This window comes from Macrobrachium nipponense, chromosome 1 (genome assembly GCF_015104395.2).
Source record: "Macrobrachium nipponense isolate FS-2020 chromosome 1, ASM1510439v2, whole genome shotgun sequence".
NCBI lineage: Eukaryota > Metazoa > Arthropoda > Malacostraca > Decapoda > Palaemonidae > Macrobrachium > Macrobrachium nipponense.
The window spans coordinates 95810817-95836803 of record NC_087200.1 but is presented as its reverse complement, the minus strand read 5'-3'; the positions used below and the strand labels follow the sequence as shown (position 1 = coordinate 95836803).

Sequence of the window (25987 nt, the reverse complement as noted above, 5' to 3'; positions counted from 1 at the left end):
AGGCATTTCAGAACTAGGAACATCAGTGTTCACATTATCATCAAGATTACCTAAAAGTTCCTCATTCACTGGTTCACTAACCTCTAAAGGTACAAGCTTTTCAACTGTTCGTGTACTGACATGACCTTTGCAGTACACATCTACAGAATGTATGACTCCTTCTGAATCAGGTCGAAGTTCAACAATTCTACCTAAATCCACTCACTTCTTGGAGATTCAACTTGGACCAAAACAACATTCCCAACTTTAAGATTATTCAATTCCCTAGCTCTAACAGAACCATAATGACGTTCTCTTAAGGAAATTATATATTCATTCTTCCAGACCTTCTCAAACTTGGAAATGATACAAGACAATAAGGAAAATTGCTTATTCAATTGATCGTGGTCCATGTAAGTAGGCTCAGATTCATCCGCTAAAACTACTGGTGGCATACTTCAATCGATCTGCCATATAGGAGATGTGAAGGTGACAAGGGTTCTGGAGACATCCTATCACTGTTGATATAGGTGAGCGGTCTTATTATTAACACAAGATTGAATCTCAACAACCACAGTCTAAAGTTCATCTAAACTGACTCTCTTATGATACAAAACCTTTCGCAAACAATTCTTAACAACCTTAATCATCCTCTCATAGAAGCCACCTTGCTAAGGTGTCTGGGAGTGATGAATTTCCAAACAATACCATGATTTCTAAAATTCTCGTATTTGAGGATCACTACATATTTCCTCAAGAAACTTGGCAGTTGCTTTAAAGTTTGTCCCATTATCTGAAATTATTTGTTTGGGAACAGACCAGTTGCCACAAAACTGACAAAAAATAAATAAGAATGATTCTGCTGTCATATCTGAAGCCACATCTAGGTGAACTGCTCTTGTAGCTGTACAAGTAAACAAGCAGATATAAACCTTCCTTGGCTCATTATCTTCAGTCTTTGTAATGACAATAGGTCCAGAATAATCAACACCTACATTCTCAAATGGTCTGTTCAAAACAACTCTATGTAAAGGTAAAGAAGGGGGAACAGGGTTTACCTTCAACTTTCCTACAGAGAACACATTTTCTAAACACTTTGTGTACTGCTTGCCTTCCCTTGGGAATCCAAAGTTGTCGACGAATAGTAGCAAGAGTTTCCTGTACTCCTCCATGTAAATTATACCTGTGCCTTTAAAATGAAAAGGTTAGTTAAATGTTCTCCTGGTGGAACTAGTACATGGTATTTGGAATTCACAGCAATCTCAGCATGCTGGAGGTGACCTCTTGACCTCATCAGTCCGATGGTGGATCAAAATACAAACCTAAGTCCTTAATCAAATCAGAACATTCCACAGACAAGCTATGTGGTTTCTGCAAAAGATCATACAAGCTCTTAAATTCAATAGGATCAGGATTCACAGAATAAAACAGCCAAGAAAGTTTCTTTAAACTTAGTAAGTTGATAATATCTCAGCCAATAAACTGCTGGATCTGGTAAAGTTATCTTTGACACTCGATTTGGTGATATCTTGAGTAAAAAATTTTTCCAGAAACTGAAATACATATTTCGTTATCATGAAAATCTTCTCCAGAGAAGAACATTCTCTAACTTCAAACAAACATTCAACCTTAACTGGATCAATTTGTCTTTCCACTGTTATCTCATAAACTAAAACTTCATCCTTTTGACTTGGCCCCAAACTTTTAAAGAATTTGACACTAAGTCTTCAACTTCAACTTCACGAGTCACTAAGTCAGCAGGATTTTCTCCAGTAGATAAATGAAATATTTGATAATTAGCTGACACTTCTCTGATCTCAGCCACCCTGTTCTTGACATAAGTAATTTTGCAATTATCATTTCTGACCCATTGAATAGCAGCCTCATTATCAGACCAAACCACAGTTCTTGAAATGTTAATATCACTTAAAATTTTTTGAATGTAGTTGGCTAATTTAGTTCCTAACCAAATTGATGTCAGTTCCAATTGTGGAAGAGTTTTTGTTTTAAGGGGAGCAACCTTAGCTTTTGCCATAACAAGATTACTTTCTCCATTTCCTACCAAATAGGCTGCACAACCATAAGCTTTGGTCGAGCTGTCACAAAATATGTGCAAAACATAGTTTACTCCTTGAGTTGCAACTTTGCAAGGTACTGAAAATTCACTAAGTGCCTTGAACTCTTCATATAATTCCATCCAACTACTTGAAAATTCTTCACCTAATGGATCATTCCAGGAGACATTAGTCCTCCAAGCAGCTTGAATAAGGATTTTACCCCTTATGATTACTGGACAAAGGAATTTTAGTGGATAAAAAACCGTTGAGACCAAACTAAGTAAATTGCGTTTTGTGATTACTTCAGGTACAAATATTTTAGCCGACTTCAGACTAAGCATGTCTGATTTGACATCCCAATTCAATCCAAGAACTGAAGTAGTGGTAGGAACAACATAACCACTGTTATCTTCTTCAATTTTAGTTTTAAGTTTCTCATTGTTAGTTACCCAAGTCCTAAGTGACATATTGGCACTCCTCAGTTGCTTGTTAGCCTCAGCATAAAATTCTAACAATTCTATTTCATTGGACATACTACCCTGAAGATTATCAACATAAAAGGATTTGGCAATCAAATTCTTAAAGGGGCTACCTGACCTACTCAAATGATAGTCAAGTGTTGCCATCAACAAAAATGGAGATGATGTGCTACCAAACAGCACACTAGCAAATCTATAAGTGTCTAAACCTGACAAAATCTCTACCAACATTCTGCAGGCCTACCCGCAAAAAGGCCTTGCTAATATCTGCACAAAATGCAAAATCATTGACTTTAAACTTTAACAAAACATCACCTAACTTCTCTGTCAGGGAGGGTCCCTTGATTAAACTATCATTGAGAGAAGGATTATACTATCATTGAGAGAAGGATGAAGGATTATACTTTCCATCTCGAGCACTGCAATTATACACTATCCTTAAGGGTTAAGGGGGTAGTGTCTGAATCTTTAAGGCCCCCATGATGCGGAATATAATGTGTATTAGCACCAGCTACTGCATCAGGAACTTCCTCGATAAATTTCTGTTTTAACTGATCCTGGATGATGTTATGGTATGCATCCAAACGTCCAGGAACCTTAGATAAATTTTTCCTTAATGTATACACTTGACCTAAAACCATTCTATAATTGTTGGGCAAAAGAGGGCAATTTTCTTTCCAGGGAAGATGAACAAAATACTGTCCATTTTGATGCTCAACACTATTGACATACCTTTTGTAGACACAATCATCTTCTACAGATGGGGCAGTTGGATTGATGCCTATCGATTCTAATTCCCATAATTTATGAACTTGTTCATTATTCTCTTCAATTAAATCACTAACATGACGAGGAGAAATATTAGCAGTTAATCTGCAAACAACAACATTTGTCTTAACGGAAGTTTCCAGGTTATTGGAAAATTGTGAGGAAATCCTACCAAATCGAATGTAACCACCAGGCGTCTCAAACAATCTAACACCTTCATACTTGGTAACACCACCAACAAAATCAGCAAAATAATCAGAACCCACCATAATTTCAATCCCTGAGACAGTGACAGATAAAATTCATCTGCAGTTTTAATCCCTTTACCCTGCAGCATTTGATAAACCTTATGCATGCCTGGTGTAGAAATACTACATGGTAACTCATCCACAATTACAACTCTCATCTTCTTGATCCTCCTACATAAAGAAACTAGAGGTGTCACAATATCAAATTGCCCCTCCTTTGGCTAGGACTGAAAACCTTGCAAAACAAGTTGACTCTCAACAGTCTTTAGCTGTAGTGCCGTAGCTAACTTGGAAGTAATAAGTGAAATCTGCGATCCAGGATCGAAAAAGCAGCGAATATACTGTGACTTGGAATTATCATTAGTATTAGATACCTTGACCTGAGCCGTAGCTACAGAAAAAGAATATTTGGACCCAGCACTCTTTGTACTTGAAACTACACTGTTAACTTCAATGTTTGTAGTACTGTTAACTTGCTTATCTGACTTTACAGTACCATCTGATTTCACCTCACTTTGCAACTTGCCTCCAAAATTGCTGTAGCAAAAAACTTCATTATGATTAGTTTTATTGCAGACAAAGCATTTAACAGGCTGCAAACACCTGCCATTATGCTTATTTCTTTAACATCTAGAATACCGTCCCATATCTATCAGCCTACTTCTTTCGGGGAAGGTTGCTCCTTCTTACGCTTACTTTGAGCATCGCTTCTGCGGCTCCTGTCGACTATCTGATGAACACAATAAACATTGGTTTTTAGAAGATGTTGCTTCAACTGAATAAGTTCCAATCTGAGTCTTATCTGTAAATACCTGCCGTGTCTGGTTGGAGGATTTCACTTTATCTCTAACTTAAGATTTGCCACTATCCTGTGGAAATTTATCACTATATTTACAATATCTGTAAATACCTGCCGTGTCTGGTTGGAGGATTTCACTTTATCTCTAACTTAAGATTTGCCACTATCCTGTGGAAATTTATCACTATTTGGCATCCTATCAAGAAATTCAAGGCGGTCAGCAAGACCTGTGCTGATTTGATCAACTGTAAAATATTCAGTCTGAAATTTCTGAAAAATGAACATCTCTGCCTCTGTGGGCAACTTGCTCTGTAACAGAACAGCAATAAGCCAATGGGAAGACTGTATATCAGTAACATAGTGTAGAAGAGTCTTCATAATTCTTTCAAAATCCAGCTTAAACTGCTCCAATTCCTTAGCAGTATTCTTAGGCTTAACCATATTGAACAACTGAAGCACTAATGTTTGTTTTACTTTCTCTGGGTTAGCAAATCTATCTTGCAAAGCTACAATAGCATCATCATAGTCTTGGTCTGTGAACTGAAATCCTGAGACAACTAACAATGCTTTACCTTCCAAACAGGACTTAAGGTGTGTCATTTTCAATACCTTGTCTATATCCATACGATCATGAACTAACGAACGGAAACTGTCCCACCAAGTTTGCCATTCTTCTACCGTTCCATCAAAGCTGTTAATCTTTACTTCAGGTAAACGTACCCTGGCACTCTGTTGTGTTGGAACAGGATTGGAAATTCCAGGAACTGCACTCTGTAGTTGATCTAAAAGAATCTCTTTCGGAGATATATTGATCCCATACCTCCAAATATTTGTTCCAACGCCTTTGTAACGTTTCCACATTGGATTTTACAGTCATCAAAGTTGGACTAGCTACACCAATAGTTGCTGTAGCACTATGTAGCAGTCTAGCAACAGCTCTTTTGACCCGTTAAGCGAGCGATCAGTAATCTTGAAATTTGCCATGATACAACTTAACGAAATATGATTCACTAGCACATTGTAACTTCAATATGGATCATAAATAAATTTCAGATACTTGCCAGCTGTAAAGTAGTCAAATCAGTAGGCAAAACCAAGAGGCTAAGCAAGCCAAACCAAAAGGCTAACAAAGCCAACAGCAAAAGACTGACCATACAGTCAAAATGGGCTAAAAGCCAAATGCAAAGGCTATTATAAATAGCCAAAAACCTTAGGCTAGCAAAAGCCAAACAGCAAAAGACTGGAAACCCATAACAGTCCAAAGGGGCTAAAAACCAAAGACAAAGGCTGTTACAAATAGCCAAAACCTTAAGGGTAGCAAAGCCAACAGCAAAAAGACTGAAACATACAGTCAAAATGGCTAAAAGCCAAAGACAAAGGCTGTTACAATAGCCAAACCTTAGGGTAGCAAAGCAAAAGCAAAAGAAAAAGACTGACCATACAGTCAAAATGGGCTAAAAAGCCAAAGACAAAGGCTGTTACAAATAGCCAAACCTTAGGCTAGCAAAGCCCAACAGCAAAAAGACTGACCCATACAGCAAAATGGGCTAAAAAGCCAAAGACAAAGGCTGTTTACAAATAGCCAAAAACCTTAGGCCTTAGCCAAAGCCAACAGCAAAACACTGACCATACATCAAAATGGGCAAAAGCCAAAGGCAGTCAAATGGCTAAAAGCCAAAGACAACTGTACAAATAGCCAAAAACCTTACGCTAGCAAAGCCAACAGCAAAAGACTGACCATACAGTCAAAATGGGCTAAAAGCCAAATCCAAACGCTGTTACAAATAGCCAAAAACCTTAGGCTAGCCTAGGCAAATTCCACAAATAAATGTGCAGCTGACAACACAGTTCAAATAAGGTTAGGCTCAAACCCACTAGGCCACCCTAAATAAACTGTAATACACAAATACACTAACTTGGAAATAAATGTTTACACAAATTCCAAAATGGTTACCTAGCCTAATACCTAATACCCAAATTCTCAAAATTTTGTCTTCTCAATACAACCCAGAAAACAAATAAATATGCCTTACAGTAATAATGTAATAAATTTCTTTGCAATATAATGAGCAGGCTATATATCAAATTATTAGGTAGGGCTGAAAATTGGAGACGAAAATATTAGAGTAAAATCTGGTTAACTTCCAAGTTACTGAAAGGTTATGCTAGGTAAACACAAGTAACGACTGAATCCGGAAAGGGGAAAAAATCACGGATGATCCATCATCATCACGCTGGACGGGTCTTATTCACTCGATATTTAATTGGTGAAACAAGAATACAATTACAACTCTAGACATACCATTCAAAAGATTGAAGTTTCGTCAAAATAATGCGATATATGAAACCCCATACAAACTAAAATAAGCATGTGACACTCTTCGTAAAATATGTTTTCTAAGGCAGTTTTGAAATCCAATATGGCGGCTATCGTGTGGATGGCAGGGTCTGTTCACGGGCTATCCACCATCTTTCCCAGCCTTCCCAGCACTCATTTGAACAATGTTAGCATATATATGTAACGTTTATTGATCTTACTCAAGATTGCAGTTGTAATCAGCACAATAAAACAACATTTTGTTGCCTATTTTAGTGAAAGTATGAAACTTCTTATTCCCAGGGTCATGGTTTGAACTGAATTCATTTTTACCTTGTAATCGGTGGTTTTTATCCTTACTGCCATCACAACTGAAACTCCACAGTGTTTATTTCATTGTTATTATACACATTTTGGTCTCAATTCACTCCACATTGCACTTTAAACAAGTTGCTGTTCCTGGTTCCTAAGCGCGCAAGCCACAAACACGATTACAAACATCAGGCGACGAAACTGCGAAGTTTTATTCCCTAAATTGTTTAAATTACTCGTTATTTAGTTCAAGTTTACTTTGTTATTTAAAAATGTTAATTTAATTCATGTCTATTATCCCTTTTTTGCAACCAAATTACCCCGAAAAATTACAGATATTTCTAAAGTAGATACAATCCAATGTTTCTAACCTTGTCGTACATCTGGCTGCCGAAAACCATAGAGGAACAGACTACGGATAAGTGGATTATAATTTTTTTTGCTAGCACTTTTCATTGATTTAAGTCTATATTAGTATTTTGATTTTTTTTAATACCTGTATGCCAGAAATAAATGTAACCTTTAGTGTTTGCATGCTAAGAATGACAAAATCATCGTTGCCACATTATACTCTGTTTTTTTTATCTGCCCATCCCCCTGTGGTGTTTTTGTATGGTAACACTGCGTCCCGAGCTCTAGATAGTTACGCTATGTGTAAGTTTTAGGTAAATAAAAGGATATCTGGGTGTACATTTGCAACTAAAAAGTGTTTTAATAATTTACTGTATGCGAATTACACCGTTAATATTCGAAATAGGATATTATTATAATCGTTGAATGTAAGCTGAATGTAACTATCTAAAGACCGGGACGCAGTGTTACCATACAAATACACCACAGGCGGATGGACAGATGGAAAAAAACAGAGTATAGTGGAGCTTCACACATACGTCGATGCATTATTATAAACTGTTTCCATGAATTCTAGTTGTCATAGTAATGCAATAATGGTAAAATTGCTTTAATATTTATGTATATATACTTTCAATACATAGGCTAATTTCACCAATTTCCACGTTTTGTGTAAGTCTTATACCCAGTTTGGAGGGTGAACACGTACCAATTGGCAACAGAGAGAGAGAGAGAGAGAGAGAGAGAGAGAGAGAGAGAGAGAGAGAGAGAGAGAGAGAGAGAGAGAGAAAGGAAGGCGAAGGAAGGAAAAAGGACAGGGGAGGCGGTGGAGGAGGGAGCGTAGGTGGAGCTTTATACGCGTGTTCGTATCCATTTCTGGATAATGGAGTTTTTGTCTCTTGGTACAAGGACAAGTGTCGTTATTCTTTACGATTAGTGATTCACGATACCCTAATAAATTACGGCACTGGGTGTAATGCACTACAGCAAAATCTCGTTCTGATACGAGTGTTCGTTACAGAAATAGGTATTGCCCAAAAACGTGCTTGCACTGTCTCTGAAACCCATAGTAGGTATGCTGCTTAGTTGTCAATCATTTTTTGTAATCAAGTATTTTTTACAAGCTAGCTATTGAATAAATTTGTATTTTTCTCAATCAAAACATATGCCCCTCAATGCTAACTTTCCTCTTTTAACGACTTTCTGAAACCCATAGTAGGTATGCTTTATACGCGTGTTCGTATCCATTTCTGGAGAATGGAGTTTTTGTCTCTTGGTACATGGACAAGTGTCGTTAATCTTTACGATTAGTGATTCACGATACCCTTATAAATTACGGCACTGGGTGTAATGCACTACAGCAAAATCTCGTTCTGATACGAGTGTTCGTTACAGAAATAGATATTGCCCAAAAACGTGCTTGCACTGTCTCTGAAACCCACAGTAGGTATGCTGCTTAGTTTGTGAGGAATTCCTCTCACAACGATTTTATTTTCTAATGTTTTTGTGTATTCACTTGTTTCCATGCTATTTGTCTTTTATTATAGTTATTAGTGTCCGTCTCATTAGAAATTATTGATTGATTTTCACTGCGTATTGCCGTCTGTCAGGTAATCGACAGACAGGAACTATGTTACTGTATTTGTATTCATGTGAAAACCAAATATATTCGCATGCCCATATATTTTGTAAAGATATGTACGTCTACATTGCATGACATAATAAGGGTGAAAGTACCACATCTATTCGAGAATGACACTTAACATCATATTATCTGATTTTGCTATGTTCTAGTACGTAGTATCTGTGGTGCGGTTAGCACCGAAAGGATAGTTTTACACAAAGACGAAGTCTTTTGACAGACATAACGTCGGTAGACGTTTTAGTAACGAAGTATAATTACTGTTTTAGTTATGATAATTCATTTGTCTTTATATATATGAAATTGCTCTTGGTGAATGTATTGCGCATATTACGTATGGTAAGAGTTGGTGTTATTGGGTCTTGTTTGTGCCTCTCGCCAGAGATGCCATTAGTAGAGGTCAAAGGATCGGGAGGGGAAAGGAAGGGTAGTAGTTCGCCCCTCTGAACGCTCCTTTGCGTGCCCCTCTAGGGGTGTGTATGTGTATGTGCGTAGTACACTGTATGGGCATGATACCGCCCAAAATCGTATTGACACACACCACCAATTAATTCACTACATTTAATAAATATGTTGAAGTTACACACTATTATATTTGGAATTTATTTTTGACGACGAGCTTGATGATTATTGTAAAGTTTTTGTGTTCATGAAAACCTTGTAAGTCAGTTCTGTATTCGTGGTAATTGTACAACTTGTCTCTTTTTCCCCAACAAAACCCGAATGCAGGACGGAACGGACAGCTTCTTGGCTCAACTTTTGAGGTGACCTGTTATCTAGTTTGTGTAGTGATGTGTGTGTGGATTTAGAAAGGGCGATTGCCCTGATTCTTTGAATTTTGTCGTAATTTGTTTCATTTGAGTGCCATTGATTTACAATTCCCCTTGAGTGATTAATTACATTTGTCACTTATATGTTATTACTCTTTGATATGTTTAACTTTTAGTTATTAAATTAATTTGAACTTTACATTTATCAAATGCGTTTCAATATCCCTCGATTTTATTTCATTTTTCCTGTTTCAGTTTTGTGGATGGTGAATATAAATTGATCTGATAAACCTTTATTGTGTTCATACTTTAAGGTTATGCAAATAACTTTTAGAAACGAGATAACACAGCGCTCCTCTAAGGTCTGAAAATCAACCCGTGAGATGCCATTTGAGAGCGCAGCGATAGAGAGAGAGAGAGAGAGAGAGAGAGAGAGAGAGAGAGAGAGAGAGAGAGAGAGAGGCACGTATTAGGGCTGTTGCCTTGTATAATAAGGCGCCCTATGAGGTAATGTTAGACTTGCGATAATCTTACGCTAAGTCGGTTGGTTATGCACTTCCATACTCATTGGAGAGTCTTGGGGTTTCATGATAACTAACGAAGTAAGTATCTTCTTTCGTTATGACGACGATGTGTTAAACTCATGATGATATCTTTTCAGATGTGAGGTTCTAGTAGAAAACACGAAGTATAAAAAATAGTTCTATTCTCTGAGATTACATGATGAAGATCAAATAGGATTGTACAGGTCTGCCAATGACGATGGCTTGATCGCTTCTGCTAATGATGATGGCTAATTCCACTCTGTTCCCACTACCATCTCGGTTACAAGTCATAAAGGAAGCAGACAGTAGCTCGAACATATGAACATACATACAAATGAGACACATTAGAAATCACGTAGGCCGTTTGAATTATAGGTCACGGTAGTTGTCTCAAGCAGGAAGCTTGGACTAATGTTTCAAAACAAATGAATGACCACAGGTGACGGCATGTCAACTTAGCCTACTTTATTGTATACGTCATCTTTATCATCTCTGGTCTGATCACATTCCTGCAAGCAATCTGGTTGACCTCTTTAGTTTTAGTTTTTTATATATATGGAATAACATTCCATATTTTTATTATGTAATCACTTACACACGTACCTCTCGTCGTTCTCGTGTAGGGATTTATTATCTGAGTTCATGTCTACAAGGACTGCTCAGTAAGTGAAAGTACTTAATTGTGCTACTACTCATTAATGATATTGGAGTGTTATCCTCGTTAATAATGAATTGGGTTGAGAGATATCTCCCCGTAATTTAGAAACCGCAAAGGGAGTTTTGTGGAGTTGTTGCGTAAGGCTTTTAGCGGTTTTTGACCAAGTAACAACGTTAAGCATATAATACAGTCCACTATAAGTCCATCTTTTTCGCCACAGCTTCTCTCCCTTCTTGGTCCATCGAACCGGATGTTTAAACACTCCCGAATTGGTTATTCTGGATACTGAACACATTATTTTGGACTTTGTAACTTGGAATCAGATCATTCTATATCACCATTGTTTGTTGTTGGATTGTTTACAGGTCCTTTCCCCTAGTTAGAGTCATTTTATGCTGGCACATTGTTTCTTGAACTACCACACACACACTCACACGACAACCAAAGGTAAAGGGTCGACAACTAGGTGAGTGTCATTCTCCTTTTTTGAAGGTAGATATGGTTCACATATAAGTATTGAGATGTAACGAGACGATGTATATTCTTCCGTCTCATTCCAATTTGACTTTTGAATAAGAGTTTTGTAATACGGTATTGACCAGTATTATTTTTGTAGAACACAGATTGTTAACTTGAATGTTTTTCTGTGTATCAGTGTTTTTCGAGGAAGTGTTGTTACTTCGATATTATTGAGATTTATATTGTAATTATTATTGTCAACTTTGTATGTTTTGTAAGGTGATTTTGCCATAAAATTTTCACCATGGATGCAGACAATTGTAGTAATGCACTCATTTTGTATGAGGCTGCTATAAGTGAAATCGAACGACGTTTGAATGAGGTAAAATATGTTGAACAGTTGACTACAGCAGTAATTAAGCTGCGTTTAGGGTCCTTTCAGAAAGCAGCTGATTCACTACAGACAGCCGCTTCTGAATATTATAAAGAGATTAAGGGTCGAGAATTAGTAAATGCTATAACGAGGACTAATGGTTACCTCTCTAGCGCGGACAACGAAATCTCCAAACTCACCCACACCCGCGCCCGGCCCTGCGCCCGCGCCCACACCTGTTAATCCGACACCTGCGGTACCTGCTACCCCTAGTATTCCACAACCTAAGTTGCCTCAAATTACAATACCTACTTTTGAGGGCAAATTGAGCAGTGGGTATCCTTTTTGGACTAGTTTTTTAAAGCAGTATTCATGATAGGCAGGACATGAATAATGTCATCAAGTTTACTATGCTGACTAGTTATCTTAAGGGTAAAGCACGCGAAACCGTTGAGGGTTTAGCTATAACTCCAGCTAATTATACTGCAGCGATAAAACTACTGAAAACTCGTTTTTCCAACGTTGGGAAATCAGAAGAGAACTTAAGAAATCGGCTGTTAAGTTTACCGCACCCTGAGCATGATGCAGAGCAACTGATGGATTTCCTTATGAAATGGAATAGCATCGTTCATCAGTTAGACGCTTTACCAGGTATTATGAGTGGCGATTCTAATGAGAAAGCAATTATCAAGCGGTGTTTATCCAAGGAAACAGTGCAAGCCTTGTATCAGAGATATACTTGTGAACTCAGTGTAGATCAATTGAGAAAGGGCATTGAGAAATTAATTGAGCGTTTAGGTAGAAATAATATGCATAACCCCACGCCATCAACGTCCAACCCGGTTAAGAGTGGCAAGGATCGTAACACGAGTTCGAAAAACGAGCGTCAAGCTAATTCGCCCAGTAGTGCTTTCAGAACTAATGTTGAAAATACCCCTAAGAAAATAACTTTTTTTGTTGTTGTTTTGTCAAGGCGAACACAGCGGTAAGGTCTGCACGAAATACAATACTTTAGAGACTAGAAGAGCTCGTATCAATGAATTACAACTATGCTTTGGTTGTTTAAGAAAGGGTCATCGTTTATTTGAATGTAACAGTAAGAGTAAGACATATTGTTTTAACTGTAATGGTAAACATCATACATTCCTATGTGCTAGACTATTACCTAATTCTTCGAGCGTTAATGTAAATTCGTCTCGGCAACCTTCTAGCACCAAATCAGGTCATAGTAGAGTTGATAATAAGCCTATAGAAACAGCTCAATCGCAGCCTAGTTTCAGTACTAGTCAGAAATCAGCGGCTACGAATAATCAGAGTCATTCTCAGATTAATGTTAACAGTAATCAAGTAGCTGTGAAAAATGTCGCATCTCTTCGACCGACAGCTCTACCGACAGCCACCCTTCTATTGAGTAATGATGGGAATCGGATCCCGGTTCGAGCCTTTTTAGACAGCGGATCTCAAAGAACGTTCATTAACCCAGATGTTGTTGAGAAATTGAACTTACTACCCATAAAGCAAGTGGAACTTACATTGATTCCGTTTGGAGATAATGTTGAAACTAAAATGTTTGATGTAGTAAGAGTAATGGTTCGAGCAGGTACTAAACGTATCAAATTAAATGCTGTTGTTTGTAATCATATTAACACTTCCATCCACACACACCTGGTCTACACAACGTGTATCTGAGATTGCAAGAACGAGGTGTTAAACTGGCAGATAAGAATATTGAATCAGATACCCTCAGTGATATAGGTTTGATTATTGGTGCTGATCATTATAATGCATTTGTGTATTGTCACGATAAATATGATGATGTATGTTTGCTTGGTAGCACCGCCGGTGCTGTTATTTTTGGTCCTATACCCAATTGGGCTTGTAATGTTATCAGTGATGATGAAAATGTAAGATCTGTAATAAGTACACAGAGTATAGTTTGCTCGAGAGTCACTGCTTCTGTAAATCCTCTTGACGGTGAGGATATTTCTAGACAGTGGTCATTAGATACGATCGGCATCGGGAAGGATGCGCGATCCTATAACGATCAAGCAGCGATCGAAGATTTCAATTTGACTATTGTAAAGACTGATAACAAATATACAATTGATTTGCCATTTAAGAGCGATGCCAGACCCCCTACATGTTATAGAAAAGCCTTAGGTCAATTATATTCACTTAACAGAACCTTTCTGTCTAAACCAGTCATGTTTGATCAATATCAGTCTGTTTTAGATGAGTATGTTAAGTTAGGATTTATTAGGAGGTAACGTTAGAAGATAACTCCTTTGATCCAGTTGATGGCATTAATCATTATTTACCTCACCACCCAGTTTTCAAGGAATCTGCTACGACTCCAATTAGGATAGTTTTCAATGCAAGTAGTAAGGAGTCACAGCATGCAAAGTCCCTCAATGATTGTTTACATGCCGGACCTAATCTGGCGACGAAATTGACAGATATGCTGCTGGAATTTCGTCAGAACAAATATGCTGTAGTAGCAGACGTAAGTAAAGCTTTCCTTAGAATAGGAATTAATGAAAATCACAGAGATTTCACAAGATTCTTATGGTTTGCTGATAGAGATTTTAAGCATGTCAAGACTTTTAGATTTAAGGTTTTATTGTTTGGAGCAACTTGTTCACCTTTTCTGCTGAATCAGACAATACAGTATCATTTGCCAAACCATTCAGATCCCATTGCCAGTTCAGTAAAGCAGTCCTTTTATGTGGATAACTTTATGAAAACTTATGAGAAATGTGAAGATTTAGAACTCGAGAGTAATAAGGTAACCCAAATTATGTTGGAAGCTAATATGCTTTTGGGAGAATGGGCAAGCAATTTGAGTTCATTTAGTGATAAACATACCCCAGATACTGTCAACTTGAATGCAGTAAAACTACTCGGTCTCTTGTGGGATACCTGTAATGACTCATTGAGTGTAAAGATGCCTTCTCAGATTGTTACATATTTGAATAATCTAGGAAATGTTTGTACTTTGACTAAGAGAAAGGTTGTGTCTCTCCTTTCAACCATCTTTGATCCTTTGGAAATATTAACGCCCGTAACAATCAAGGGAAAACTATTTGTGAAGAAATTGTGGGAACTGAAAACTGACTGGGATGACGAACTGATGATGGATTTAAAGAAAGAGTTCGATGAATTGTTAAACCAACTCAATTCTATTGAGGAGATCAAAGTCCCTAGATTTTGTTTTAATGACGGAACTTGTTGCTTACATGTATTTGTTGATGCCTCTTATGTGGCTTATGGAGCCTGTGCGTATGTTGTTAGCAGTAAGCACACAAGTCACTTGCTAATTAGTGAGTCTCGAGTAGCCCCTCACCCCTCACTCACTATTCCCCGTCAAGAATTACTTGCTTTGACTATAGGCATGCGCCTAGCTGTTCATTTGTTAAAGATTTTTGGGGATAAATTTTCAGATTGTACTGTTTGGAGTGACTCCCAAGTTGCGTTGAGTTGGGTATTTTATGAAAGATCTAAAGAAGTGCTTGTAATCAACAGAGTAAAGGAAATCAAGGACTTTAAGTCCAGTCATAACATCAGGTTGTTATATGTTAAGAGCGTGGATAATCCTGCTGATTTAGTTATGCGAGGTATTTCAATGTCTCTTTTGAGTAAGTCAGGTTTGTTGTTTCATGGCCCGACCTGGATTATTGACAAAAATAAGTTTCCAGAACAAGAGGATGTAGTTTACATAGAGTCTGTTAATGTAAATGAAATTATTGTAGAACCAGTTTTGAGAAACCCTGATGATGATGTACTTTTATTTAAATGTCTGAGTTCTCCTCATTGAAACACGCATTAAGGATTGTAGGTAGATTGATCTTGTTTGGGAGGAGAATATTTCCTGATAAATTCAGGGAAAGTAATAATTTACTTGTTTTAATCAGAATCATGCAGGGTCAAGCTTTTCCAACGCTATATTATGCGTTGACTAAAGGGTTACAAACGAGTTCTAGTGTTCCCTCTGAGTTAAGGAATCTTATTAGACAATTAGGACTTTATGTTGATGAAAGTGGTGTCATTCGGTGCCAAGGAAGACTTCATAATGCAGAATTGCCAGAATTCGCTAAGCATCCAGTATACGTCGCCAGTCGACACCCCTTATGGCAACTTATAAGTGTCTCATTATCACATACTCAACTTGCACTGCAACACGAATACACATGTGGTTATATTGAGACAACAGTTTTGGGCTGGAAAAATGAGACAGTCCGTTAAGAAGATCCTGAAAGAGTGCTTATTGAGTAAGAAAGCACAAAATCAGCCTCTAAGTCTGCCTGGATTTCCCCCATTACCACCCGAACGAGTTAAGCATCAAGTCCCTTTTTCCTGTGTTGGCGTCGACTATACGGGAAACATTAATGTGGCTGAAAATGAAACTGAGAACGAGAAGGCGTATGTCTTATTGTTTACATGCGCTACGTCAAGAGCGGTTGCCCTATATGTGTGCAAATCAATGAATGCACAAGAATTCTTCTTTGTTTTTAGACAATTCGCGGCAAGACACGAACTTCCGAAAGTTTTGATAAGTGATAATGCGCCCAACTTCATTGCAGCCAGTAAGTTTCTCAGAGATATCAGCGAAGAGCCCGAAGTAAGAAATTATCTGACGGATCATAATTTAGAATGGAAGTTCATAACACCCCGATCACTATGGAAAGGCGGCTTTTACGAGAGACTGATCGGAGTGGTGAAATCGTGCTTACAGAGGACTCTGTACAGAAAAAGTCTCTCGTTTATAGAACTCAATACCATCGTCGCCGAAGCCGAGAACATCATCAATAACAGGCCACTAACATATGTCAACGAAGATAACGCCGACATCGCGCTCACCCCTGCCAGACTCTTATACGGCAGAGCTATTACAATGGCTCCCCCTTTGAACAAGTTAGTCGACGTACCTTTCAATGAAAACGTCGAATTGAAGGAGAACTATGCAAGACTGTGTGAGACGATAAGAAAGTTTGAGAAATTGTGGCTACTTGACTATTTGTCTTCTCTTAGAGAGATGCACAGAAACATCGAGTCTTCAACCATCTGTCCATTAAGCATAGGAGATTTGGTCCTTATAGTAAATGATAATTGTAAAAGACACAAGTACCCTTTGGAAATCATCGAGAAACTCCACACAGGTCCTGATAATGTTATAAGGACAGTCGAGATAAAAACAGCAAGTGGAAATTTTACGAGACCATTGAATCAAGTCATTCCACTCGAATGTAATGTCAGAGAGGAATCAACAACAGAAAGCGGACAGAATGAAGTAGGCGAGACCAGCGAGGCCTATTCTGGCCGTATGGATGGGGCAGCCGTCATGAATGAAAATGACAGGACTAGGTGGAAAGGGATAATTCCGCTGTTGAAGTGAAGGGAGGAAGAAATCCTGAAGAATTTTAACGTATTTTTCACTGGTGAAACCCTTCAGTCTTGGTGATATCACATATACCATGTAAGGAAATCCAGGCCCACACGTTTACGGTTACAAGCCACTCCTGGCCACTTCGCAAATGTTTCCTCGGTGGTATCTGAGGGAAAACAATCTAAATTTTTTTTACAATTTACGCGTTGCTTTCCGTAAAAGGGAAAATAATGATATATCGTTTGGGGAAATGTAATGCTAAGTAACAACCCCTGCATTAGGATAATGTTTATTCATCTATAAGGATTAATACTTATTACAAGTTTGCCTCCTCCAACCTCTTATACACTAAAACAGCTCGAAAGCTGATTAGTAGAATTCACGTTAAGAGAGGAACAGCACCACCTTTAGTAAACAGTGTTTCAAACAGACAATTAACAATGACAGTAATGACCTGAGATGTTGCAATGCCAGTAACAGCCAATCAATCAATCAATCCCAGTAATCGTGTGATTTAATATATCACTTTGTTCGGTGATAACGATATCACTGCTACAGCACCTCTATTACACGCTAACAAGTTTGTCACCCAATCATGGCTAGACTGAGGTGTTGTATAAATTTTGATAGGGCTTCTGTCCTCTGCTAGTAGTATTCGTTATAGTCTCCAAATGAACAGCAACATATTGTTCTCCGGGCGCAGATCGTCGCTCTACGAGAAAGTGGGCTTTCAATAGGTGCTGTTGCAGAGCGTCTTGACGTCTTCCCTACATCAGTAAATAAATGGAAAAGGAGGCAAGCTTAGACTGGGAAATTGACCGACTTTGGATAGCATTTATTTCATTTATTTATTTATTAATTTTTTAAACTATAAACCTTATAAACCCGTGAAATTATGAAACCTAAATTACAGATGCCTTGGTCCTGTTGAACTCTAATAGTGATTCTTTCTCTTTACTTCCCAGAATACCAAATAGCGTTCCCATAAGTAAAAACAGGCTATAATTAATCTTGATTATGTAGGTATCTGCATGTTAATTACGTATTTAAGTTCGAAGACCTCTACCACGAATGACCACCCGTGAGGATAATAATAATAATAATAATATGTTTTATTTCAGCTCGGGGCCATATACATTGAGTATACAAGATACAGACAGTAACATACACAATCTAGATACATGAGATATGATAAAATAGAAAAAGAAAATGAATAATCGGCACTTATCCATAATATAGCTGAGGTAGCATAAAAGCTAGTAATCATCATACTGGTAATAACAGTAATAATATTGGTGAGAAAAAAAAAATGCATTGCAAGTAATAACAGTTGGTGCACATATTATATAACTCAAATTTCAACTAGAGACCTTAGGTGGTTACAGTAGTCAGGTCCAGAGGGCTTAATACATAAATTAAATGTAAATAAAACTGTAACTTGATAGGAATCACAGTAATAATGAAAAATTAAAATATCAGCAATAAATGTAATAATGACAAAAACTGCAGATGACATCTTGCCAATACAGAGATTAAGTCCTTTAGGGGACAAAGGCCTCATTTTCCCATCTTTCCCACAATTTAGATCTTCTTCTTGCTTCACTCCTTAGGATGCTTTGTATGAGCGAGTTGCTGCTGTTTCTCACTCGGGTTACCAGACTGGACATTGTTCGCCTAACAATGATTTTTAAATTGTCCAGGTGGTTTTCAATGAACATCTGTGTGGCGGAGTGGTAGCGGGGAGTGTTTGTGAGGCTTCTCAGAATGTCATTGTGCACAACAGTGATGCGTCTCATGGTCTCTCGGGTATAGTTCGTCCAGAGGGAACACCCATAGATACTGTAGCAGTACGCGCGGAATAGCAGCAGTTTCACGTCTCGGTGACAGAAGGCAAACCTCTGTCCAATGTCTGCCGTATCTTTTAGGTCGTCGGTGATAATGTGACCCAAATACGGAAATTCGTGCACAAATTCCAGCCGATGGTTTCCGAGGAAAATTTGAGGTTCTGCAATATGCTTAAGCGATCTCGGGAGCAGCGACATGCACTGGGTCTTGGTTTCGTTGTAGATTATATCAAATTCCTCTGCATATTGGCGGCAGGTGTCGATGAGTCGTTGGAGACCTTGCACTGATGGGGAAATCAGAACCATATCGTTGGCGTAACAGAGGTTGTTTTATAGTTGTTTCATTGACGGTGCATCCGATTGGGAGCGAGTTCAGTTTGACATTCAAGTCATCTGTGTACGTATTAAACAGGTAAGGAGAGAGAATGCCCCCTTGCCGGAGCCCGTTTAGGGAGCCGAAGGTGTAAGATAACATGTTACCCCATTTGACACAGAATTGCTGTGTGGAGAACCAGCAATGTAAAATGCCAATTAGGTACAGGGGTGTGCCCCTTTTATGCAGCTTCAGGAAGAGCTTCAGGTAGTTTACTCTGTCAAATGCTTTTCTCACATCTACAAAACAAGGAAAATAGGAGAGGCTGATGATAGGTAGTAATTAAGCAATTCTTTCAGTATGTAGATGCAGGTGTCGGTTGAGTGGTTTGCTTTAAACCCGAACTGGTTGTCAGTGGTGTGTAGAAAGGGGAGAAGTCTAACTAGAAGAACAGACTCAAGTATCTTCGATGCGATCGTTGTGATTGCAATCGGCCGGTAGTTGCCAGGGTCAGCTGCATCCTTTAGCTTGTTTTTGATTAATGGTATCAAGTGAACTAAGAGTAGGGAGTCTGGAAGAAACCGGTGAATTATGCACGCATTGAATAGGGCAGCTAGCAAAATGTAAATTATCGGATGGCAGAGTTTTAAGGCCTCTGCAGGAAGACCATCACAGCCAGGCGATTTATTATTAGGTAGGCTGTTTATGGCATCGCTGATGTTACCTGGCGTAATACGGTCTGCAAAATGAAATTGAATGTTGTCAGTAAGGAGGTTATCTACATCCCTTCGGGAATCTTGATCATTTATGCAATTCAGGATATTGTTGAAGTGATCGCCCCACATACTTGCAATAGCTTCGTCTCCGACTGCTTCCCCTACTCTCTGTGATAGCTTTTTAGTTTTGGGATTTAAAGACTGGATATCTTTCCAAAGACGAGGATAATCACCAGATTCTAAGTTTCTAGACATTGCATCGGCTCTTAGTTGTTTTTCATTTAACCTGCAGTGCTTAAGAGCAAGTTTGAACTGCGCTCTCGCCTGTCTCATTAGCAATGCAGTGTGCCCTTCCCTGGGGCTACCATTTTGCCTCCACAGTAAAAACATTTCTCGTGAGTATGTATACAGATCTTTAACCAAGTCATTCCATCCAGGTATATTACGAGAATTACCTTGACGAAATCTGTAGGCAGTCCTGCCCGAAGCAAGCAAAGCGGAGATTATGTTCGAGTAGAATTCATTCAGATCCCTCTTGTGGTGGTCATTTCTACAATTTGTGTTAGTAAAGAGGCATTCGACGAGCAGCATAAGAAGATCCTTTTACCAATACTATTGCTATTTGTGAACGTCTGGCATTAAATGTTTAGGCTATGACGGTGCGAAGACGTCTGCATGAGGCAGGAATACCTCATAGAATTCTTGCCAAGAAGGAATTTCTCGGCATCGTGCAGATAGGCTTGCCTTCGTTCAAAGGTTTGTGGGGGAGGATATGGAATTTTGGTCTCGAGTCGTATGCAGTGATGAAAGGTCTCTTACTAGCAGAAGTCACGGCAGAATACATTACCGAAGACCGAGTAATATAAGGTGAGTTTCTAAAATCATTAATAACAGTCAGGACTATAATAATTATAAGCAGGGTAATATTATAATCAAAAGAAGATAATTTTGTCAATAACCATGTATTTTCCGCTAATTGAATTATATTGCCACGAGAAGTGTGAAAATAAAAATTCTTCATTGAAAACCCCCCATTAGTTCTACTATGGCCAGCTTTCAGGCATTAAGCAAATACATTATTAATGTTATGAATAATCACGTAGGCAAACTTATATAGAGTACAGCCTCTTTACTGAATTAAAGAATATCATATCATAACGGACTGTTGCAGATCGAAGTTAATGCTATTATAAGTATTAATGTTTGCAGATGAATAAAAATTCTTAACTTATTGCAAGGGTTGTTACTTAGCATTTTATTTCCCCAAACGATATAGAATTATTTTCCCTATTACGAAAAGCAAAGCGTGAATTGTTAAAAATTAGATTTTTTCCTTTCAAATACTACAGAAGAAATTTACGAGGTGACCAGGAATGGGCATGTCACAGTAACCGTGGGGCTGGATCTTCTTACATTATATGGATGATATCACCAGGATTGAGTGGAGGCTCACTGGTGAAAAATACATTGAAATTCTTCAGGATTTCTAACTTCTTTCACTTCAACAGCGGAATTATTCCTCCCCACCTGCTCCTGTCATTTTCATTCACGACCGCTGCCCCATCCATACGGCCAGAATAGTCCAGGAATGGTTTCAAGGTCGAGAGGATCTGCAGTTGCTTGACTGGCCAAGTAAGGATACAGACATGAACCTCACTAAGAATATTTAGGCTAATTTGGTAAAATGTTGGGAGCCTGAGAGGGAGAGGAGACCAGATCAACTTATGAACCTCTGGGAACACAATGGAAACTCTTCCACAACCGACCACAGATCGTCAGAAACCATGAATCTTCTATGCCTAACAGATTGCAAGAGGTGATCTAGAAGGAAGGTGGCTGGACTTCTCACTAATATTAAAAATAATGTAAAATTATTTGAGTGTGTATATTTGGATTACCCCATGGCTTCCGCTGAACTTCCATGTCGTATGATGTAAAAAAAAAATCGTAAACAGACCTATGCATATCGTTTAGCTCCAGGTCATGATTATTATAATTTATTTATTAGAAAGGTGAATTTGATATTTTAAAGGAGTTCAAAATCTAAAGGGAATTTCGCTATCCTGATTTTTTCTTAAAAAATTATCTAAAAAGAGAACCCTAGGACAATATGATCAAACTACATTTCTCCAAATAGCTCTTTCCACAATGGAAAGGTAAATGACTGAAGGGGCTGTTTAACAATAGAGACGTCTGTCTCTTATCCTCACACGAATGATGATAAGAGCGAAAGGAATTTCTGTCCGTATGACATTAAAACATGTATCACAATTAATATATGTTTATCCATATCATGTAATAATTATTGTAATGAACGGCGTTTAGGGAATAACCTCTACAGTATATTCAAGAGGGAATACAAACCCAACCATTAATACATGAAACCTCTGAATATCAACAATTGTTTATCATTGGCGAACGAATTAAGTTTACTATATGGGAATGGTTAAAAGTTTGCACCAGGTTTGGGAGTCCTTCACTTTCCATTACACGTTGTGGAATTTTCTCTGTCCCTAGTAGTTTCATTTTGATTCCTCAGTAACGTCTAGTCTCTCTCTCTCTCTCTCTCTCTCTCTCTCTCTCCTTTTCATTCTAATGTATTTACAAGAGAGAGTGAGTTTAACCCAATCCTTCTTCTTGTAAATGTTGTTGTATTCAGAAAATCTACAGTACTATAATAATATTAGGAGGATAAACAAGAAAATATTTCAAGTGGAGCTTTTCGTTAGCCATACACTCTATCCACGAGCATAATATCTAGTACTTCGTCCACTCATCGGGGTCGCAACAGGCCCACCTTACCCCTAGTCCCCCACCCATTTCAGTTGTAGCAAAGCCAGGCTGAGGACATCGGTACAGCAAAAGCAAGAAGCTTGTCAGTTTGAATTACATTTTAGAATTCCAAAACCTGTAAGACGGCTTAACAACAAGAACTCTATCCCCGACACCACTCCCCCCGCCCCCCGAAAAAATATATATGCATATATTAGTGTAGTCAAGATTAAAGGGTGTTAATGACATATCAAAACTGAATACTTAACGCAGTGGTAGTTCTAGATGACATGTCACTTTAAAGTAGCTAATAGGAGAGAGAGAGAGAGAGAGAGAGAGAGAGAGAGAGAGAGAGAGAGAGAGAGCTAAGGTGTCGGACACTTAATACACGTTCACAGAGTTTTTGGGTATGTTCAATGAAGTGTTGCTGCGCTTCTCTTTATAGCTTCCTATTATATTATTGGTAGGAAACGCACTGCAACCGATACTATAAACTTGGCTTACGTGATAAGGTTAAAATGTCATGTTATGATGTTCGTGATTCTCTCCAGTACCAATATAACTCTAAAATTTTGATCAATTTTAAGTATTGCGTAATGAATATGACCGATATATAATAACAAGACACGGTGGAAGATAACGACTTAGACGAAAGTTAAATGGAATCTTAATAAACAAACTTATATTAAAAGTGAGACAGTAATCTTAGTTACAGCGATATACCCTGCACAGATTTCTTTTTGTTTTTTTTTACTCCGTGTGTGTGTGTGTGTGTGTGTTTCTCCAACCATACCTAATGACTCCTCCCACTGAAAGAATTCCAGAGCTTATTGGTGGAACTCTTGCTAAGAGAGGAAGAGTCCTTCTCCCCTCATCCCCCTCAGTAAACACTGTTACCATATAATTTTTCGAAGTCCCTGAAGAAGGTGTACCAAGGAAACCTGTGTCCAACTGTACATGAGCTCATCAATAATGTGGAGTCGATTTGGGATCAAGGGTGGACACACCCCCTTTTACACCTCATCTACGTATATCAGCTCTTAAGACAAGTGGAGTCTATTTGGGGTTAGGGGGGCCACGCCCCCTAATATGAGCTCATGTACGTACATGAGCTTGTAAAACAAATGGAGTCAATTATGAGCTCATGTACGTACATGAGCTTATAATACAAATGGAGTCAATTTGGGGTCAGGGGTGGCCACGCACCCCAGAATAGTGGAGTCTATATGGGGTCAGGGGTGGCCACGCCCCCAAGAATAGTGGAGTCTATATGGGGTCAGGGTGGTCACGCCCCCCACACTAGTGGAGTCAATATGGGGTCAGGGTGGCCACGCCCCTTTTGGGGGTTTGCGGGTTGCCCCGCCCCTTTTTAGGCCTCACGTACGTACATGAGCTTATCAGGAGGGAGGAGGGGGGTAGCCACGCCCCTTGGGGGATGGGGGTGGGTGGGGGCGGGGCTAGAAAAGTGGAGTCTATAACGGGTCTTTTCCTCTACTATTAGAAAAGAAATATAGATTAACAAACTTATAAATAAACAGATAAAAAATGTAACGTACAAAATACATGAGGGAGAATTGGTTAAGGGTAGAATTGAGTTGCATTTTAACTTTTAACTTTTGAAGTTCCAACTACAGAAGAATCTCGCCATAAAACGAAACATAGGCATAAAAAAATCCTTTAACTAGGCGAAACATAACTGAAATGAAGGGGTGGCGTTATAGGAAACCTTTCTAAGAAATACATAATTTCCGAAGAAGATTTTTGGTGATGCCCAAGATCCGCTGACCACCACTATACCAAATGTGGCTTATCAAGGGCTAAGAGATGTTGATATAGAGGTAAGCACTCAAGTGCAACCTCTTCAGTGAGATATAAGAATGAGGTGACCATGTTGTTATGATCACCAGGAACAATGGCTCTTTGTCTTAGCATCTCGTTCCACTATCTCTCTGCCCTTACACACCCACGAGATTAAGGATGAGGGTTCATCCTGGGAGATTTGGGAAACTGTCAGCAATGCCACTAGGTGCTACTGAATGCTGCTGTGAAAGAAGATAAGGAGTGATGATAAGAAAAGTTGATCTCTTTCCGCTATTGCAGCTGTCGTGTCTGTCTGTTCAAAAGGATTTTTATGGACCCACAAGAAAACAGTTCCTACTGTTGTCGTCTTTCTAGTCTGGGGAACAAAAGGAGTACAGATCACAGCCACTAAATGATTCCAATCAAAATCGACAGCTTGGTATATGGCGACTTTTTTTTCACGAAGGAAAGAGACATAATCTCGCGAGTGTCTCGCACATATATCTGCCCAGCCTTAATCTGGCCCCCAGGTTCTCATTTTCATTTTAGATGAGGTGGAAAAGGATTCAAAGAGGGAGGAAGGAGGAGGAAGGAGGAGGAGGTGGAGGAAGGAGAAGACGGAGGAGGAGGAGGAAGAGGAGGAGGAGGAGGAGGAAGAGAAGGAAGAGGAGGAGGAGGAGGAGGAGGAGAAATTCCCATTTGAGAAACTGCTATTTGTGTGATAAAGATATAGTAAATATGTGGGTGGTATAAAGGACAGCAAAGTTTGAGTGAAAATCAGCACAACTTGTGACAAAGAGGAACTAATTTTTTTCTGAAGTTGACAGAATCAAGACTTCGCTAAGCAAGGGTAATATGAACATCGCTTCTTTCGTTATGAAGCCGTAATTCTAACGATGGGCAAGAAGACAAAATTAGCGAGATCTACACCCGACGGAGGCAGTTCACACGAACTTACAGGTATCTGGTAAAAAACCAAACTGGGGAAAGATTCCAAAGCCTGGCAGTAGAGGAGAAGAAATCATCTCCAGAAAAACAAAAAACAAAGGAATATTCATAATCTTATTACTGAAGTGAATGGGCCGCATATCAGAATACGCTAACAAAACAGATAACATTAACTGTACTTCACTGATAACTGGAAATTTGGTTGCCTTTGTGTAAAGAAGATAAGATGCCTTTTTCATGTTACCATATGCAATGATAAAATGTCAATGATACAGTTATGGGAAAAGGGGCGAAAACTTATTTCTCTCTCTCAATATATATATATATATATATATATATATAGTATATATATATATATATCTATATATATATATATATATATATGAAGTTCACACACACACACACACACATATATATATATGTGTGTGTGTGTGTGTGTGTGTGCATTTTAACT

At 38.5% G+C, this 25987-nt stretch overlaps 2 protein-coding genes across 2 annotated transcripts; one reads left to right on the top strand and one right to left on the bottom strand.

Moving 5' to 3' along the window:
• Positions 1–4480: 4480 nt before the first annotated feature.
• Positions 4481–5191, bottom strand: LOC135218880 (uncharacterized). The gene has a single exon (XM_064255327.1). It carries the CDS (start codon positions 5189–5191, stop codon positions 4481–4483), a length of 711 nt encoding a protein of 236 aa, XP_064111397.1.
• Positions 5192–15982: 10791 nt separating this feature from the next.
• LOC135218879 (uncharacterized) lies at positions 15983–25307 on the top strand. Its single transcript, XM_064255326.1, has 2 exons — positions 15983–17075; positions 25135–25307. The coding sequence occupies exons 1-2, from the start codon at positions 15983–15985 to the stop codon at positions 25305–25307; spliced, it is 1266 nt and encodes a 421-aa protein (XP_064111396.1).
• The last annotated feature ends 680 nt before the right edge of the window (positions 25308–25987 follow it).